The 19,943-nt window shown below is 53.5% G+C and overlaps 1 protein-coding gene across 7 annotated transcripts in view; it reads right to left on the bottom strand.

The window, feature by feature from the left end:
- Positions 1 to 19,943, bottom strand: part of PDE1B (phosphodiesterase 1B) — a 135,509-nt gene that overhangs the window by 22,230 nt on the left and 93,336 nt on the right. For all 7 annotated transcript variants that reach the window (XM_037884040.2, XM_043532547.1, XM_043532546.1 and 4 more), the window contains 2 exons: positions 2,198 to 2,311; positions 33 to 215 (listed from right to left, as the gene is read on the bottom strand). In XM_037884040.2, coding sequence (XP_037739968.2) covers positions 33 to 215; positions 2,198 to 2,311 — 297 coding nt within the window. The remainder of the gene's footprint in view (positions 1 to 32; positions 216 to 2,197; positions 2,312 to 19,943) is intronic.

The raw sequence follows: 19,943 nt of genomic DNA, 5'->3' as shown, positions 1-19,943 counted from the left end.
GACAGCCCCCGCCATGCCCCCCAGCTCCGAACCTCTCGACGAAGATGCCGGCCTGAACAGCATGGACAATGCTGCGGAACTTGGGCTTCTCCTCAGAGCGCCGGCCCTTGGCACGGGTCTGCTGGGTGAAGGTGGAGGCCAGCCAGTCCCGCACCTCGGACGGCACCGCGTCCGACTTGATCTCCTGCAGCTCATCCTCTGTGTCCAGGATTTGCCTGAAACGGAAACTGCCAGTGAAGCAGGAATGGACACGCACCACCCCCCACGCTCCATCCCTCTCCCCTCATATGCCCCTATCAGCACAGCATCCCATGCCCTATACATGCCACATGCCATCCTCCAATATGCCCCTGTCAGCATGGCATCCCATCCCCTGTATGTCCTCCTCCCATATACCCCTGTCAGTATGGTAGCAGATGACAGAACAAGGAGTAATGGTCTCAAGTAGCAGTGGGAGAGGTTTAGGTTGGATATTAGGAAAAACTTTTTCACTAGGAGGGTGGTGAAGCACTGGAATGCGTTACCTAGGGTGGTGGTGGAATCTCCTTCCTTAGAAGTTTTTAAGGTCAGGCTTGACAAAGCCCTGGCTGGGATGATTTAGTTGGGGATTGGTCCTGCTTTGAGCAGGGGGTTGGACTAGATGACCTCCTGAGGTCCCTTCCAACCCTGATATTCTATGATTCATGGCATCCCATCCCCTGCACATCCTCCTCCCATATACCCCTGTCAGCATGGCATCCGATCCCCTGCATGTCCTCCTCCCATATGCCTGACAGCATGGCATCAGATCCCCTGCATGTCCTCCTCCCATATGCCTGACAGCATGGCATCCGATCCCCTGTAGCTCCTCCTCCCATACGCCCCTGTCAGCATGGCATCCCATCCCCTATGAGATGCTGGCATATCTTGTGCCAGCTCATGTCAAGGCCCCGTGTCTCAACTGAACACTGACAACTACGTAGCTGGAACCAGTCTGGCTGTTGAGGTTGTGTCTGGTGATGTAATATTAAAATAGGTATTAGAATTATAAGAATTTGTTTAGACTTTATGAAACACTTGTGAGTTGCTGCCTGCATTAATCTCACTTACAGCATCTGTATCCCATTTGGTCTGTAACTGTAAATCACCAGACAGGAGAGAAGCATTAAGGAGAGTGTAAATACAAGTCTCCAACAGGAGCTGTTAGCTCCTGCCCAACTAAGGAGGCCCATCAACACCGAATGTCAGAGGACAAAAGGCTTTGCCGATTGCTCTCCCCCACCATGAGTTCCTCCCAACAGCTGAATGTACAACTCCATGCAGAAGGGGGAAAGAAATAAAAAGTGCTAACAAGGAGGAACTGTATCTTTTGTACTGCTTGGACTCTTGGAGGCAAGCATTGCTCGGCAAAAGATCCCCAGTTGCTTAGCCTGGGTTAGCCCAAAAGGACATATGAGCTTGCACATTATAGAAGTGTCTATTACCTTTTGAAATTTAAGATCGGAACTCATTTGTGTATGTTTTTCTGCTTTAACCTTGTAAATAACTCTTATTTTCTTTCCCTAGTTTATAAATCTGTATATAGTTTAGTATAGGATTGGCTACAAGTGTTGTCTTTGGCGTGAGATCTAAGGTGCTACTGACCTGGGGTAAATGGTTGGTCCTTTGGAACTGGGAGGAACCTGACTATTGCTGTGATCCTTGGTGTAAGGGACCATCCGTCACAAAGGCAGGCTGCCCTGCGTGGCAAGACAGATCAGAGTACCGAGAGGGACTGTCTGTGACTCTGTGGTTAGGTTGTTACATTGCCTGAGGAGTTTATACTTGATAATTGATTGGTGAAATCTAAGCACAGAACTCACCAACAATTGGGGGTTGTGTCCTGGTTCTTAATAGGCTGCCGGGAGGCTGGTACTGATGCTCTTGCGCCACTGCAGGACAGCGTGACACCCTATACTCTTCCCCTCCATCTCCCAGCCATCACAGCACCCTGTCCCCTATGCACCCCCCACACCCCTGTCAGCACAGCACCCCATCCCCTATATACTCTCCCTCCATATGCCCCATCAGCAAAGCATCTACATCCCTATGCACTCCCCCCCCCACCCCTGTCAGCATGGCACCCCATCCCCTCTACATCCTCCCCAGGAGGGAGTGTCCCCCATACATCCCCTAGTGTCCCCAGGGGGCACTATGGGGCAGGCACACCCCAGCCTACCTGGTCTCATCGATGTAGACGGCCTCCAGCAGTGAAGCTGTGTACTCCAGGTTCTTCTTCAGCTCCTCGATGTTCACCTCGCCATTCTCCAGCTGCTTCACCATGTACCTCAGCCTGCAAAACAGGACAGACCTGGGTCACCCCTTGCCTGTGCCAGCACCCCCTGCCTGCCATGGGGGGAACTGCTGCATGGATCTGTCAGGGCTGGTGCACTGCCCTTCCCCCAGCACACACACACCCTATCACAGCCCTGGCACTCACTGACTCCTGCCAGCCCACACAGGGACAGCAAGAGCCCTGCTCACCTGCTGAAGGGGAGGCCCTTGGAGCTGGTATCTGAGCCACATTGTTACTTCTGTTGTAGCCAGACTCCCACTGCTGCGCACACACCAGAATCAGCAGTGGGGATAGACCCTGGAGCGTCAACCTCTGCCAGGGAGGGCAGTTAGCAGCCAGATCCCACCCTGGAGGCCTGTTGTCCTGCTCCTGCTGCCAGCACAGATGCGCGTCTAGATGCTGCACAGATTTTCGTTCCAAGACATATATGCCTGTGCTTTGCCCTAGGGCTAAGCGTCGGTGCTGGGCTGAGAACCCACCAGCTTGTCTCAGCCAGCTCTCCAACGGAGCACCACGATTAGCTACTAGCACACTGCTCTCCCTGTCTACGGCCATATAAACCGCAGGGGAGCTTGGTTATCTAGTGCAGAGACCCATCACCCACATATGCTGCAGAGGAAAGTGCAAGAACCCCGAAGCAGGCAGATGTGGGGTAATCTGCCCCAATGGAGAGCTCATCCCGATTCTGATCAGTTACAGATCAGCCAATGCCCTGAAACAGGAGGTTTATCTCCCTTCAAACACTGTTTGCATCCGCACAAAGCCTGGCAGTTCGGGAACCACGCGCTCAATGGGATTCTGTCTTTCTGTGTGCTGCCCCTTTAAAATTTTCTGGCACTTGTTGCCATCTGCTCGAGAGCCAGCTGCCATTCAGTGCTCTGATCAGTGCAGACTGTTACAGAAATTCCACGCACCTGTGCACAAGTGTTCTGAGAGAGAGAGAGAGCAAGCATCAGAGGACTTTACTTTTGTGATTTGTTCTCTTATTTTGTTACTTTTCTTTGATCTAAAATAAAGGTGATTCCAATTGGAAATACAAATAGCTTTCACCCAAACTTTAGGGGTGGTTTGAAGGGGAAACAAAGTTAATAGATTGGAAAAGTCCCATGCAATGGATTTTGTTTGCAGTGGGAGCAGTAGGGATCTTTGTTTTGGCAGGAGATGAGAGCTTTGCCCCAGCAGACTCAAGAACCTAGAAATCCCTTGTCATTTGGGCTAGTGCAGCGGTCCTCATACTGTGGGTCAAGATCCCAAAGTGGTGCCAAGTTCATTTTAATGGGGTCGCCAGGGCTGGCATTAGACTCGCTGGGGCCCAGGGCAGAAAACCAAAGCGTGAGCCCCACAGCCCAAGCCTGAGCAATTTAGCCTGGTGGAGCCCCTTGTGGTGTGGGGTCGTATCGTCATTTTTGTTGTCAGAAGGGGGTCGCAGTGCAATGAAATCTGAGAACTGCTGGGCTAGTGTATGGGAATAATGGAAGTGAAACTGACTAGAACAAGAGTTGGCTGCCTAAACACCTTTAAAAATCTGGGCCAAAGTGAACCAGAGCAAGGTTGCAGCATGGCCAACCCTCCAGCATTCATGAGTCAGCTCTCAAAAATCATGAGATTGGCTTTACAATTCTGGGATTTTAAAAAAATGAAATTTAGGGACTTTTTTTGCTCACTGATTGAGGACAATTGGGTTCACACTCGGGTCACAGTTTCAAGATTTTCTCCACAATCACGAGGGAGAGAAATATTTTATTTTAAATAAAAGCTGATATTCTCACATGATCACTTGACTGGAGCTTCAAGAAGAACAATCAATACCATGAAACTCAAGATAAAATCACTTGCATTGGCAGCACCGATTTTGTTTCACTTTCCCAGCTGAGTGAAGTGCAAAATGAAGCAAAGTTAATCAGCAACAAAGTAAATTACACTCGTCAAATTCATCCTGTTTAATTATCTCAGGTTTAAATTGTTTTAAATAGGATTCCCATCCAGCTAATTACACTCACAAACATCAGATTCAGACCTCGAGGCAGCCTGGGTTATAACATCAGGCTTAAATTGCCATGGATATGGGGTGACTCCCTTTTTCAGAGCCTGACTTACACATGAAGCTGGGAACCCCCAGCTCCCCTTGGCTTCAGCTGGAGATTTGGGGGTTGAGCAGAGCATCCCTACAAATCAGGCCCTGAGGTGGGGCCTTCCAAACCAGCAGCCCCTTTTAAAATGTTTGGCATTCACTGTGAAATGCCTCACAGGGTGGGGTGGCTCCAGTTGATCACTGCCTACACCCCATGCAGTGACTGACACCAGAGTGAAGGGTGCTCTGAGATGGTACATTTCACACCCAGGATGTGCCAGTGCAAATGACATGCAGAGGGTTATACTCTGGGCCCCATATGGTCTTGGGTTTTGTGCAGTTCTTTTATTCCCTACTCGCTCTCTCTGGTGAGAGCAAAAAGAAAAGGAGGATTTGCGGCACATTAGAGACTAACAAATTTATTTCAGCATAAGCTTTCGTGAGCTACAGCTCACTTCATCCGCATCCGATGAAGTGAGCTATGAAGTGAGCTGTAGCTCATGAAAGCTTATGCTCAAATAAATTTGTTAGTCTCTAAAGTGCCAAAAGTATTCCTTTTCTTTTTGCGAATACAGACTAACACGGCTGCTACTCTGAAATCTGGTGAGAGTGTTACTCTGCAGGTATTTCCTTGAAGGGCGACGAGCTAGAAAAATAGGAACAGATCTTTATTTTTGCAGTGGCTCTTTAAACCACCGTGATCCTCCTTTGATGGATGGCAGTGAAGCTCTCTCTGTGTTCTCTCACACCCGCACACACTCCCCTACATCCCTAAATTACTCCTCCTCAGATTAGGAGTTGTCACTCACTTTGGAGTTTCTTTAAATCAAAGCCTCTTTCTTGTGCTAATTGAGTTTCCCAAAGAACGGGGCTGCCTCTCTGGTTTGTATTTCACAGGCCGGAAGGGACAGGTTTGTGTGCTTATCTAAGGAAGCCATCCATGCCCTGACTACAGATGGGAGCTGGAATTACACACTGAAAGAATTCCCAGCTCTGTGCTCAAAGGCCAGTGGGTCTGTGCTCCCAGCTAGACATCTACCCTGCTGGGACTGGATGGGGGAGGGGTGCAGGCTCCTTGCCAGCTGCTCTCTACACTGTTGACTGTTCAGTTCACTGTTCTAGCTGAAGCCGCAGGGCTCAGGCTCCTGCTGAAGCAGGCCGCCGTGGGTGGATCTGTCCCAACGGGCCTGGGGTTTTCTCCTTTGCTGTGACGTTTATGAGAGCGAGGCAGCGAGGCGCAGAGGCAGGCCCAGCCAGCATGTTGCTGAGAACTTGGTTCCGTCTGCAGCCAACAGCCTCAGTGCAGTGCACAGGTGAGCCTGGACGACTCTGCTCCTGCCATCGGAGCATCAGGCTCCTGCAGGCAGGATTTGTGCTTCTCTCACCTACCACTCAGGATGGCGCTTTCCCCCCAGTGTGGCTGGGCCACAGATAGAGGCTGGGGAGCCGGATGCAGCCTTGGTTAACGGAGCAGGGCCTGGGCAGTTAGTGGCCTGTGCTTTTAGGGGTGCCATGTTCCATGTCTGCTGCTCACCACCCTCTTCCTCCCACTCAGGAAGTGATGGCACCTGGAGCCATCGGGACACGTGGCCTCTGGGAGGGACTGGCGCACGCAGCCAGGGCCCGCAGCTCAGCGGGCAGCAGCATCGTCTATCTCAGAGCTCAGTGAGGCCCCAGAGCAAACCCCGCCCCTGCAGCTCCCCAAAGACCCCCAGCATCCCAGGTAGGGCTGCCCCCTGCCTGGTTTTCACACTGCCATGCTGGCTACCAGTGACAAGATTTAATGTGCTGTGCTCCTTGTTCGTTGTTACCTGTAGCAACTGCTGGGAGTACGGCTAGCCCTTGCTGGGTCCTGCCCCGAGGGCCAGGTCCTCAACCTGCCAAAACCTTGGCAGCTCCTCTTGGAGCTGGGGTCCAAGACACAGGACAGACGGAGGCTCACTAGCAGGAAGGAGTGAAGAGTGGGGACTGGGGCTATGGAGGCAGGAGCTCCTGGGAGGGGATGGTAGGGGGCTCCTAGGAGCTGGTGGGCACAGGGGCTCTGGGGGAGAAATTAGCTATAGTCGGCACTAGGATCCTTTTTGTTGGTGTGGGGGTGGCCTGTCACCATTTTTTCTGCCTCTTGGAGGTGGCAGTCCTAGTCCCAGGGTCTCGGCTGGGGTTTGCCCCATGGCCTGATTTCCAGCTCTAGGGACTGAAGCCACAGAACATGGGCAGCATGGCTGCAGGCTACCCCTGATCCATCGTGACCCCCACAGACCCAGGGTTGGGTGCAGCTCTGCCTCTGGGGGGCCCTATTTGAATCTTAGCTTCTTTGTTGAGACAGCCAGCGGTAGGCGTGGCTTCGTGATGGGGGCTAAGAACTCACCAGCTCATTTCACCGGCCAGTCCCAAACTGGGCTGGATTTGGTGTGAATGGTGCCTGGCCCATGAGCTGCCCCTGAGAATACTGGCCCCCTTTGTGACCAGGCACCTGGCAAATTGCACACAGACACCATGCCACAGAAAGCTGTGAACTCACACACACACACACACACACACACACACACCCATGCTGGCCGCTGATGGGATCCCAGAGCTGAGTCCACCTGGAGTTATTCTGAGGCACGTAATAATACTGGTAGAGGGAAATGAGACCTGGCTCCCATTCGAATACAAGGCTGGAATCTGATTGAGGAGCCCTCTTAATGCCATTTATATGATGAACAGCCTCTGATGGCTTTTCAGTTGCCGGCAATTGGATTAACGCCTCCGTATTCAATCAGAAATCCACTCTGCCCTGACAAGGCACGCACACGCACACTGGCACACAAGAGGTGCACACGCGTGCACACACGCACTCACACAAACACACTGATTTTGCTCTCCAGTCATTGGCGTCAGTTTGAAAGCGGTCGCGCAGCAGAAGGTGAGGCGCTGCCTGCACCGTCCTCTGGGGCAGGGAGTGCCCAGGCCCGGCTGGCGAAGGAGGAGTGTTGAAAGCAGCAGGGTCACCACACAAGTCCCACACCCTGCCGCACCCATCACTGTTCTGGTGCTAGAATCCCGCTCGCCCCCAGGAAGCCCCAGGAAGCCCCTGCGTTGCGGGAGGCACTTTCAGAGTGACAATAAGGCATCTATTCCACTGCCCTCTGCTGCTTCCCAGCTCCCTCCCTGCCCTGCTGTCTGCAGAGCCCCAGCCCGTGCCTGCCCCCTCTCCTCCCGAATTGCCTGGGGGCTGAGAGCTTCGGGCTGGGAATGGACACCATGGATTCTCCAGAACAGACTGGGAGCCTTCGCTGCACCTGGGCATTCACGCGCCCGGCAAATGATACAGGGGATTGTCTGCACCCAGCCCCAGCCAATCCTAGCAGCATCGTGGCCCTGCAGGTGTCCCATGACAGCCAACAGCAATGCCTGACTTTATAGCACAGGCAGAGCAGAGCTTGGAGAGTGCTGTCTAGTGGTCAGAGCACAGGGCTGTATAGACGTCTGAACAGCCAGGTATCACCGTGATGGATGAGACAGGTGTTTCTTAGGGAGCAGGATATCTGCCACCCTAACAGCCTCTTGCAAGTTGAGGGCAGCTAGAAGTCAGTCTGCTTCTCCAGCCTGGCTGTTTTGTACCTGACTGTGGCCATTACAATTGCAATCACAATAATTACCGGAACGCTTATTTACATTCCATTACACGTCACAGGCGTGGCGTTCTCGTTAGGCTCTAAATGACCCAAAAGCTCTGACCGAAAGCAATGGAGAATTCCCCAGCCCCCGCCCCACTGAGAACCATGGGAGCTGCTGGGTGCTGGGCACTTTTGAAATCTGGCCCATAGTGTCTTTCACCCAGAGTCTCATGGGCATTTTGCATACTCACTGCAAATTTAAACAGGGACAATACTTCACTCAGCACTGAACTACAGTCGCTTCTGGGGTGGATCGTCAGCTGTTTAACAGCACACTGCAATGCTGCATGACAGCCCAGAGGAAGAAATGACAACAGCTCTTCATGACTTTGGCAGGGCTGGCCCTATGATTTGCAAGGCCCCAGGCTGCTGGCAGGTGTTTGTGTGTGCATGTCGATGGCTGTGTGTGCACACAGGGAGGGGTGTCTGATCTCAGACAGCAAAGACCGATTTTTTAAAAGGTATTTAGTTGCCTACAGATACAAAGGTCTCCAAGTGGGTTTGCAGAAGTGCCTAGCTCCCACTGAAATCAAAAACACGTCCGAAAACCCTACTAGGCACCTAGCTGCATCTTTAGACAGCTAAATGCCTTTCAAAATCCGGCCCTGCTTTGCACCCCAGGGCCTTGCATGAGGGAAGATGGGGAGGCCAGCCGCATCGCTCTCAGTCCCACTGCAGGGGAAGGGGCTTGTCTGATTCCTTGGCTGCTCAGGGTGACAGCAATGGCTCCATGACGACAAGCTCAGACTATGCAGAACAAAAGCTTCACAGAGTACCCAGAAACAGCTGGGCTGCATTCACACAGCCATCTCAACACCTCTGGGATTTCCCTCCACGGTAGGGTTGCCAACTTTCTAATTCCAGAAAACCAAACACCATTGTCCCGCCCCTGCCCTGAGACTCCGCCCCTGCCCCACCCTTTCCCGAGGCCCCACCTCCCACTCATTCCATCCCCCCTGCCTCCGTCGCTTGCTGTCCCCGACCCTTGCTCACATGCTCATTTTCTCCGCAAGGCCCAAACAGGCATATTTATTGTGTTGACAGAAGTATTTTCCTAACTTCAGGTTTTATTGCTTACAGGACGCTAGAGCTGGCAGCAAAATAGTCAAAAAGGGTAATTTTTAAAAAAATGAAATTTCACAAAGGTTTTCATGATTCTTTCCCTCATAGGCGTCGACCACCCCACCCCCATTCCAACTCCTTCCCCAAATGCCTGCCCTGGCCCCGTGTCATAAATATAAAGGGAAGGGTAAACACTTTTAAATCCCTCCTGGCCAGAGGAAAAACCCTTTCACCTGTAAAGGGTTAAGAAGCTACGATAACCTCGCTGGCACCTGACCAAAATGACCAATGAGGAGACAAGATACTTTCAAAAGCTGGGGGGAGGGAGAAACAAAGGGTCTGGGTCTGTCTGTGTGATGCTTTTGCCGGGGACAGAACAGGAATGGAGTCTTAGAACTTAGTAAGTAATCTAGCTAGATATGCGTTAGATTATGATTTCTTTAAATGGCTGATAAAATAGCTGTGCTGAATGGAATGGATATTCCTGTTTTTGTGTCTTTTTGTAACTTAAGGTTTTGCCTAGATGGATTCTCTGTGTTTTGAATCTAATTACCCTGTAAGGTATTTGCCATCCTGATTTTACAGAGGTGATTCTTTTTACTTTTTCTTCTATTAAAATTCTTCTTTTAAGAAACTGAATGCTTTTTCATTGTTCTTAAGATCCAAGGGTTTGGGTCTGTAGTCACCTATGCAAATTGGTGAGGATTTTTAGCAAACCTTCCCCAGGAAAGGGGGTGTAAGATTTGGGAGGATTTTGGGGGGAAAGACATTTCCAAACGGACTAGTTCTCAGTAACCGGTGTTAGACGTTTGGTGGTGGCAGCGAAAGTCCAAGGGCAAAAGATAAAATAGTTTGTACCTTGGGGAAGTTTTAACCTAAGTTGGTAAAAGTAAGCTTAGGAGGTTTTCATGCAGGTCCCCACATCTGTACCCTAGAGTTCAGAGTGGGGAAGGAACCTTGACACCCCGCCTCCTCCCCTGAGCACACCACGTTCCCACTCCTCCCTCTCCCTCCCGGAATGTGCTAACGCTACCAAACAGCTGTTTGGTGGTGGTCAGGCAGGAAACGCTGGGAGGTAGGCGGAGGAGTGGGGACACAGCGCATTCAGAGGAGGGAAAGGAGGCAGAGGAGGTGGGGCAGGGTGTGAAGGGAGCTTGGCTGCCGGTGGGTGCAGAGCACCCACTAATTTTTCCCCATGGATGCTCCAGTCCCAGAGCACCCATGAAGTCAGTTCCTATGCTTTCCCTCCCCTCTTCCCATTTTTTGTAACTAGCTCCATGTTTTTATTCACTAAAGGTATTGTAATTTTATGTGTGGAATTAGGACCACACATTATCACAGCTGCAATGGGTCCATTAAAGGCGCTCTCCTGAAGCTCAAATACAAATCCATAGAGCACAACCACAGAAATGCACACCTGTCCAGATACCTATATAAATAAATCTGTAGAAACTGACTCCCACACCTACATGCAGATACACACATGTACTCATGTGTACACATCTAGCATGCACTAACACATATACTTCCACATTATTTATTATGACAATTGTTGTTTAGTGCCTAGAGACCCCAACTAAGATCAGGGCTCCAGGGTGGTAGGGTGGTAGGTGCTGGACATACACATAAAAAGAGAGAGTCTGCAACAAAGAGTTTATAATGTAGCTAGACAAAGGTGGGGAGAAATGTATGATACATTGGCTCTTCTGCAATTACTAGTCAACAACATTCACTTTTTAAGAAATAATACATTTCTTTTAGAGTTCCCTTCTCTTTTAAAAACTTGTTATGAAAAAAAATACACATATATTTTATGTCATAATTTTTTGTGCACAAGCCAGCAAAAGGAATAAAAATCAAAGAGTTAGTCTTCAAATTTTATTCAAACAGGCATACACACACGTGGCAATACACGCACCTCCCTACACAAACAAGCACAGTCTCTTACACACATACAGTGCAGGCATGCACAGATTTGCCTACGCAGAGATACCTTTTCATACACTTTTCCAGGGGCTGCCTAAATCAGCGGTTTTCAAACTTTTTTTCTGGCAACCCATTTGAGGAAAATTGTTGATGCCTGCAACCCAACGAAGCTGGGGAGGAGGGGTTTGGGGTGTGGGAGGGGCTCAGGGCTGGGGCAGCGGGCTGGGGTGAGGGCTGAGGGTAGGGCTGGGGATGAGAGGTTTGGGGTGCAGGAGGGGGCTCTGGGTTTGGGGGGGCTCAGGGCTGGGGCAGGGGGTTGGGGTGCAGGAGGGGGTCAGGGCTCTGGGCTGGGGGTGCAGGCTCTGGGGTGGGGCCGGGGATGAGGGGTTTGGGCTGCAGGAGGAGGCTCCAGGGGCTGGGAGGGCTCAGGGCTGGGGCAGGGGATTGGGGCACGGGGTTGGGGCACAGGCTTACCTTGGGCAGATCCTGGTCAGCGGCGCAGCGGGGGTGCAGAGGCAGGCTTCCTGCCTGTCCCAGCACTGCGGACTGTGCTGCGCCCTGGAAGTAGCTAGCAGCAGGTCTGGCTCCTAGGCGGAGGTACGCAAGCGGCTCCGTGTGGCCAGGAACCGGCCAACGGGAGTGCAGAGCCAGTGCTCGGGGTGAGGGCAGCATGCGGAGCCCCGTGGCCCCCCTGCCTAGGAGCTGGACCTGCTGCTAGCTGCTCCCGGGGCGCAGTGCGGTGTCGGAACAGGTAAGGACTAGCACCGCTGACGGGACTTTTAACGGCCCGGTCGGCGGTGCTGACCAGAGCCACTGCGACCCAATGTCTGACATTCCACGACCCAGTTCTGGGTCGCGACCCGCAGTTTGAAAACCACTGGCCTAAATCACCCAGCTGGGAAGGGAGGAGGGTGGGCTGGAGAGGAAAAGATGGCGGGGGGGGGGGGGTGGAAGAGAGAGGATGGGGAGGGAAAGAGGCCAAGGATGAGAGCAGGGTGGGGATGAGAGGAGGGAGTGGGGGGGGGTACGTGGGGTGGATGGGGATGCAGGGGAAGGCAGAAGGCTACAGGTGCATGAGGATGTGGGGGGCACAGGGGTGTATAGGGACATAATGGTAGTGCAGCAGTGTATGGAGGTGAATGGGGTGCAGAGGTGTGGTGTGAAGGACATGGGGGTGGTGGCTATGGGAGGTGGAGAAGATGGGTGGGAGAGCACTGTAAGGAGTACAGGGCTGAGATGGGTAGGTGTGAGGGGCAGGATGGGACGGGGATAGGTGTGAGGGGCAGGATGGGATGGGGAGGGATGCAATGACGGGGGATGGGGATGAGGGGGTGCGATGGGGAGGAATGCAGTGAGGGGGTGGGGGTTGGGATGGTGAGGGATGCAGTGAGTGGGGAATAGGGGTGCAGGGGGATTGGGATGGTGAGGGATGTGGGTGGGTAGGATAGGGAGGGATGCAGGTGGGGGAGATGGAGAGGAATGCAGTGAGGGGGATGGGGATGTGGGTGGGGGGGATGGGGATGCAGGTAGGGGGGATGGGGAGGAATGCAGTGAGGGGGATGGAGATGCGGGTGGGGGGGGATGGGGAGGGATGCAGGCGGGTGGGATGGGGAGGAATGCAGTGAGGGGGATGGGGATTCGGGTGGGAAGGATGGGGATGCGGGTGGGTAGGATGGGGAGGAATGCAGTGAGGGGGATGGGGATGCGGGTGGGGGGGATGGGGAGGAATGCAGTGAGGGGGATGGGGATGCGGGTGGGGGGGATGGGGAGGAATGCAGTGAGGGGGATGGGGATGTGGGTGGGGTCATGGGGATGCAGGTGGTTGGGATGGGGAGGGATGCAGGTGGGTGGGATGGGGATGCGGGTGGGTAGGATAGGGAGGAATGCAGTGAGGGGGATGGGGGTGCAGGGGCGTTGGGATGGGGAGGGATGCAGGTGGGTGGGATGGGGAGGAATGCAGTGAGGGGGATGGGGATGCAGGTGGTTGGGATGGGGAGGGATGCGGGTGGGAGGGATGGGGATGCAGGTGGGTAGAATGGGGAGGAATGCAGTGAGGGGGATGGGGATGCGGGTGGGGGGAGTAGGGAGGAATGCAGTGAGGGGAATAGGGAGGAATGCAGTGAGGGGGATGGGGGTGCAGGGGCGTTGGGATGGGGAGGGATGCAGGTGGGTGGGATGGGGAGGAATGCAGTGAGGGGGATGGGGATGGGGATGGGGATGCGGGTGGGAGGGATGGGGATGCGGGTGGGTAGAATGGGGAGGAATGCAATGAGGGGGATGGGGGGATGCGGGTGGGGGGAATAGGGAGGAATGTAGTGAGGGGGATGGGGGTGCAGGGGCTTTGGGATGGGGAGGGATGCAGTGATGGGGGGATGGGAGTACAGCCCCTATCCCAGCACTCGGAGACGGGGATACACATACCTCCAACTCCTGTGTGCCGGTGATGGGGCAACAGACCGTGGTTTGCCGCAGGGCATGTGCCGCAGCTCGAGCCCAGCCACACGAGGAGAAGGGGGCCGGGCAACAGCGGGAGAGGCACACGCCACGCAACCCCTCAACACCCGCCTGCTGAGCGCTCGCGTGGTGCTGGTTCCTCCGCGGCCCTTACCCAGCCAATGGGAGCTGGGCCTGAGGGCGCGGGGGGGGGGGGGGGGGAAGCATGTGGTCGCGGACACCCCCCCTCCCGCCCCCGGCAGCCCCTAAGGCTCGGAGCCGGACATGCCGGCTGCTTCCCGACCTGGGAGCCGCGCGGTCTGTGGTGCGGCGGCTAGCAGGGAGCCTGCCAGCCCCGCTGCCATGCGGCGAGAATCCGACATTCTACAGCCCAGTCAGCAGCGCTGACCAGAGCTGCCAGGATCCCTTTTGGACCGGGTCCAAAGCCGGACACCTGGTCACCCTACTCCGCAGTCAGCCAGTCCATGTGACGGCCATTCCCGCACTGTGAACAGTCAGCGACCCAGCTGAAATATGTGTAGGTAAATTCCCATAGGGTGGAATCGCACCGGGGTGTGATGGGGGTATTCCCCCCACACCGCCCCTGAAGGGGTAAAATGGCTCCGAATGGGCTGCTGACAGGATGTGCCACACCTGAGTGAGGTGTGGGCTGGCTATACAGCCCTGACTGGACCCGAGGCCCAGCTAGGCTTGTACAAAGCCAGGGAGAGGAGAGCAGAAGGGGGCTGCACAGACTCTCAGCGTGGAGAGAAAGGAGCAGGAAGGAGCCTAAGGGAAAAAGCAGCAAGGGTGAGACCGCAGGGGCTGGAGCTGCCGAATGTAGGGTCCTTAGCTGTAACATACTGTAGGGGGCAGGCCTGGGTTTCCCTCCCGGCCACGGGGGGCTGGAACGGACTGGGGGGGTGGACTTTGTTTAGAAAGACTTTGACGCCCCAGAAGGGGGGAAACTCTAGTGATCGGCCAGCGGGCCAAGCCACGCAGAGGAAGCACTGCAGCTCCTGGGGCGGAGTGAGAGACTGGGACACGGGACGGAGAAGCCGCAAGACAAAGCATCAGACCAGTGGTGCGCTAATCCCTGGATGAGCCACAAGTGAAGCGACCCCAGTGACACCTGCGCAGAGGCCTGAATGTCACTTGAGCCCTCTGGGTTATGTGGTGCTAGGGCCGGATTTAGGGACAGGGGACCCAGGGGACCGCTTGGGGCGCTGGGCTTGGGGGGCGCTGGGTTTGGAGGCTGTTTTTGTTGTTAGCGTCAAAAGGGAAAATAGAATGTCTGAGATCAAGCTTCAGGTATTTCCTATGTGGATTCCTTTTCCACTAACCTGCTAGAATGTTCCAGACCTTTGTAGAATCTTGTGGAACCTTCCAGACTTTGAGAACGACATTTTCCTTGCTTTTATGTGCTTATATATGGCATGAATAAGTACAGATTTACAGCTCCTAGTGTGCAAATCTTATATGACAGGGATCAATCATGCATGCGAATCGTGCATTAAAGTCATGAAATGGGCTACAAATGCAATAAGAAATAGGAGGGCGGGCGGGAGATGCTCCTTGCCTTGAGCACCATTTGGTCTAGGGCCGGCCCTGCCTGGAGCTGCCACCCATGGGGGACCGGGGTTAGGTAACCCAAAATGAACAGAATCACGAGGATCCAGGTCTGCCCACAGAGAATTCGCAAATGGGAGAAGTGTCCAGGTCTCAGGAACCTCCCCAGCTGCAGACTCCAGGGACAGAGGGCAGCCCTGCGCGGCTTAACCAGGGCGATTGGAATTAAACAAGCTCATAAAACAATTACAGGAGCAAAGAGATGGGCTGCTTAGTGTCAAACTATGTTACTGCTTCCCTGCCAGCCCACAGGCCCAGAGCAGGAAACTCTGCTGCCATCCAGACAGCATCGCAGGCTGCTCAGTGGGGAGAAATGTCCATTCATCAGAGATGTAAATGGAGCTAGAGATCCTCAGTACCTCAATGGTCTGGGCTTAGAAACTGTGGCCATAGGCATCACTGAAATGCCTCACAGAAAGCATGAGATTGCTATGGTGCATCTCACTCACCCCTGGAACATGGGAACTGCCATATGGGATCAGACCCCAGAGTCCAGCTGGGCTACTCCAATATCCTGACTCCAACAGGCCCTGCACCAGATGTTGCTGAGAAAGGTGTGAGGACCTCGCAGTGGCAGATGGCGGATAATCGGCCCCCCATTAAGGTTTCATCCTGGTCTCTAATAGCTAGCGATCAGCTGAAGCCCTAAAGCAAGAGGTTTAATCGCCTTTCCAGAATGTTTGTCGTCATTAATGATGATAACCTGGGATAGTTTTGTTATTCTAGAAATGTCCAATCCCTGTTTGAATCTTGCTAAGTTCTTGGCCTCATGACTTCCTGTGGCAGGGAGTTCCACAAGCTAGTTACATATGTGAAATGTGCACCATCTGCACTGTTTCCAACCCCTTCTCCAAACCCCTCTCTGCCACGATGCCTGCAAAAACCTTGACAACGGCTACGCAGCTGGTATGCTGTGACCACAGACTGTCATGCTGACCAGGATCCTCTCATTGCTCCTTTATGGTCCCTGTCTGCCTCTCTGTATTCACCTGTTGTGTCTTGTCTTAGACTGTAAACTCTTAGAGGCAGGGGCCATGTCTGTCAGGTGGGGCAGGGCTCCTAGGTGCTACCATCATACAGATAACAAATAAGAACAATACCACAGAAGATGGCTAGATTGGGTACAGCTTTTGTCTCAGGTACTTGTGTTCACCTTGTGTCCAGCCCCGGAGCACCCATGGAGTCAGCACCGGTGCTTCATCGGTCTACTACAGTAGGAGAATTCAGCCCTACCTGAGATTCCCCAGTGGTGGACGCTGCAGGGTTAGACAGGGCTCAGAGCATCAGGCCACCATGATCAGAATACCTCTGCCCCATTTCAGAGCCTGCGGGGCTAGGTTTGTGTATGGAAGGGGATGTGTCTGAGCCGGCAGGGGTTGGGATGCAGAGGGGTGAGGGACCCTGTGGGATTCTGAGCCGGGATGGGGGGGCGAAGTGACAGGGAGGAGTGGAGTCAATAGGGGAATGAGGGTGGATGTGGGAGAGCTGGGGGGATGGTGGTGTAAGAGTTGAATTGGAGAGGGAAGGTTAGGAGTGAGCAGTGAAGGGGTGACAGCAGGGATCCATGTTCCCGGTACAAGCAAGTGTCCCAGTTTTCCTTTCTGAAGTGGGAGCCCCCTCTGCCCAGCTCCAATCAGCCTCCTGTGTCCTTCAAGCAAAACACTTCCCTTGACACACACAAACACACGCACGTGTGGCACCCTAGTTTTACAATATGAAAATGGGATCAACCTGAAGGAGGGGTAGCGGGGGGATCTGGCCACCTGCAGCCCCACCAGGCACCACTGACACTTGCCCACGGCCACATTCTCTGGCGCAATGCTGAATGTGGTTTGTCCAGGTCTGAGCTGGCAGCCTGACCGTGAGTCACTCAGGCGCGATTGCTGAGAAGTGTCCCGATGTTGCTGTGCACACCCGGCTAAGGCGCAGCTGAGCAGAGACTGGAGCAGGAACGCCATGCTCAGAATGCCATAGTTCACTTTGCCTAGGCCTGCCAGGAGACACCCTTCAGCACCAGCGCAGCACCTGACAGACAGCCTGGCTGCTGTTGTTAGATTCCCAGGCCAGAAGGAACCATTATGATCCCTAGTCTGACCTCCTGTATAGCACAGGCCAGAGAATAACCCCAAAATAATTCCTGGGGCCCAGCAGATCCTTTAGAAAAATATCCCATCTGGGTTTAAAAATTGCCAGTGATGGAGATTCTCCACAGCCCTAGGTAAGCTGTGCCAATGGTTTATTTAGGCCTTTCCAATCTGAATGTGTGTCACTTCAACTTCTATATACTGGAATTGTGTTAAACCTTTCTCGCTAGATTGAAGAGCCCATTATTACATATTGTTCCCCATGTAGGTACTCACAGACTGTAATCAGGTCACCCCTTAACCTTCTCTTTCTAAAACCAAATAGACTGAGCTCCTTGAGAGATGAGGTGCGGGAGGTAATATCTTTTATTGCACCAACTTTTGTTGGTGAGCCAAACTTTCAACTGCACAGAGCTCTTCTTCAAGGCTGGGAAACCTGCCCAGAGTGTCACAGCTAAATACAAGATGGAACAGGTTGTTTAGCACAAGTAGTTAACACATATTTCAAGAGCTCATTCAAGGTGAAGTGGCCTGTTAACACCTCTCCACTCGGGATGTGGGAATATTAGTATAGATTGTTGTAATATGCCATAAATCTAGTGTCTCTAGTCAGTTCAGGATTTGTAGTGTTTAGCAAAGTAATGAATTTGCTCCCTGGCTCTTTTAGGGGACTGACTGAGGAACTTTCCTAGCTTTGCTCCTCCAAGGCCAATGACAAACCCCTGGATCCAAACACCTCTGAGTGTGTGGACAGCCCACATCTGGAGTGAACCTTAATGGCTCTCTGTGTCTTCAAGGCAGTGTCTAATTCTTCCTGGATTAATCCTCTGCACATGCAAGAGGGGAGCAAATATTAGTGGAGTTGTCAGCCAGGCGCCCATGCTTGCGAGTAAACAACCTGGGCCAGCGAAGTCCCAGTGCTCATGGAGGAGGGGACGCGGGTGATGCTGCTTGAATGACCACATTTCAACTTGACAGCCCTGTGATCTAGACTCGCTGGCCTGAAAATATCCCTCGCAGGCTGTCAATGCAGCCTCCCCTCCTGGGCAATTTAAACAGCAACACTATAATCTTCCCCAACTATCTTTTCAATTAGCCACTTCGGAAGGTGGCTGCTGAGAGGCAAAGCGGAGGGAGAAGAAAACATCATCAGCATTCAAAGCCAGGAGCAAGGGCAAACTCAAGGAGATACTTTGCAAGAGAACCCTCTTGTCTCTGAAATGCTCCTGCTGGGGGACCTGCCCCATGCCCCAGCTGCTTGCCCACCAAGGATCCATGTAGTCAGCCCTCCAACTCTGCTCATGCTACAGCTGCAATTCTGAGACATTTCTGGGCTCACGGGAAGCACTCAGCAATTCTAACCCCAGGGGATTTCTCATGAGTGGAAGCTTGGCATCACTCTCCGAGCTGGGCGAACCTTGGACAGTCCATTTCATGGGAAATTTCAACACTTCGAAGATTGCTTCATTCCATTTCGGACCCAGCCCAAATATTTGCAGCATTTCCCACGAAACAGAAATTTGCAGGTTTTGTTGCAGAAAATTTTTTGTTTTGACACTTTTTTTCATGGAAAATGTCATCAGATTCAATACGATTTTGTGAGAACTGGTGGGTTCATCACGGGAGCATTTCCTTATGGAAAACTGTCTCAACAACATGTTTCCAGTGCAGCTAGTCAGCTGAGCTGCCCACATGGGGCCCAATGTCCCAAGATACATAGGTGCCTCAAGATGCAGAGAGGTGCATTATCAAAATGCCTAGGTGAGTTGGGTGCTTGACTCCCAATGACTTTCCAGGGGACTTAGGTACCTAACTAGCTCAGAAGCATTTGAAGAAACGTTAAGTGCCTAAGCTGTATCTTTATTCCCATTCCCTGACTGGACACACACTAATCTTTCTTATTAAGATCAGTGGTGAGCTGGAGCAGGTTCGCACTGGTTCGCTAGAACCAGTTGTTAAATTTAGAAGCCTTTTTAAAACCGGTGGTTCCGCGAGGGACAACCGGTTCTAAAAGGGTTTCTAAATCTAGCCGGCCAAAAGTGACGCCTTAGGCGCCGACTCCATGGATGCTCCAGCCCTGGAACACCCAAGGGGAAAATTTGGTGGGTGCAGAGCACCCACCGGCAGCTCCCCGCCCCACCCCCGGCCCCAGCTCACCTCCGCTCCGCCTCCACCTCCTCCCCTGAATGCACTGCCCAGCTCTGCTTCTCCGCCCCCGCCCCCAGTGTTCCCGCAAATCAGCTGTTTGCATGGGAAGCTGGGGCAGGCTGAGAAGCAAGCCGCGGCTTCCCGCTCAGGCCCAGGGAGGCGGAGGTGAGCTGAGGCAGGGGGGCGCAAGGAGGGCCACCCGCGCCACAGCAGGTAACCTGGGGGGGGGGGCGCAGGGGGCTCCCCGCCCCAGCTCACCTCCGCCACCCTCGGCCTGAGTGGGAAGCTGCCACCTGCTTCTCAGCCCTCCCTGGCTTCCCGCTGAACAGCTGATTCGCGGGAAGCTGGCGGGGGGGTGGAGAAGCAGAGCGGGGCGGTGTGTTCAGGGGAGGAGGCAGAGCAGAGGTGAGGTGAGCTGGGGCTGGACGCGGGGTGGGGAGCTGCTGGTGGGTGCTCTGCACCCACCAAATTTTCCCCGTGGCTGCTCCAGCCCCGGAGCACCCAGGGAGTCAGCGCCTAAGGCACCACTTTTGATGTGATCAGTGGGGGGAGCGGCCGCTCCCCCTGCTCCCCCGCAGCTACGCTCCCCCGCCCCTAGGAGCCAGAGGGACCTG

The sequence above is a fragment of the Chelonia mydas genome, chromosome 20 (assembly GCF_015237465.2).
Source record: "Chelonia mydas isolate rCheMyd1 chromosome 20, rCheMyd1.pri.v2, whole genome shotgun sequence".
In the NCBI taxonomy this organism is placed as follows: domain Eukaryota; kingdom Metazoa; phylum Chordata; order Testudines; family Cheloniidae; genus Chelonia; species Chelonia mydas.
The sequence above is the reverse complement of the archived record's forward strand: the minus strand, read 5'-3'. Positions and strand labels throughout refer to the sequence as shown.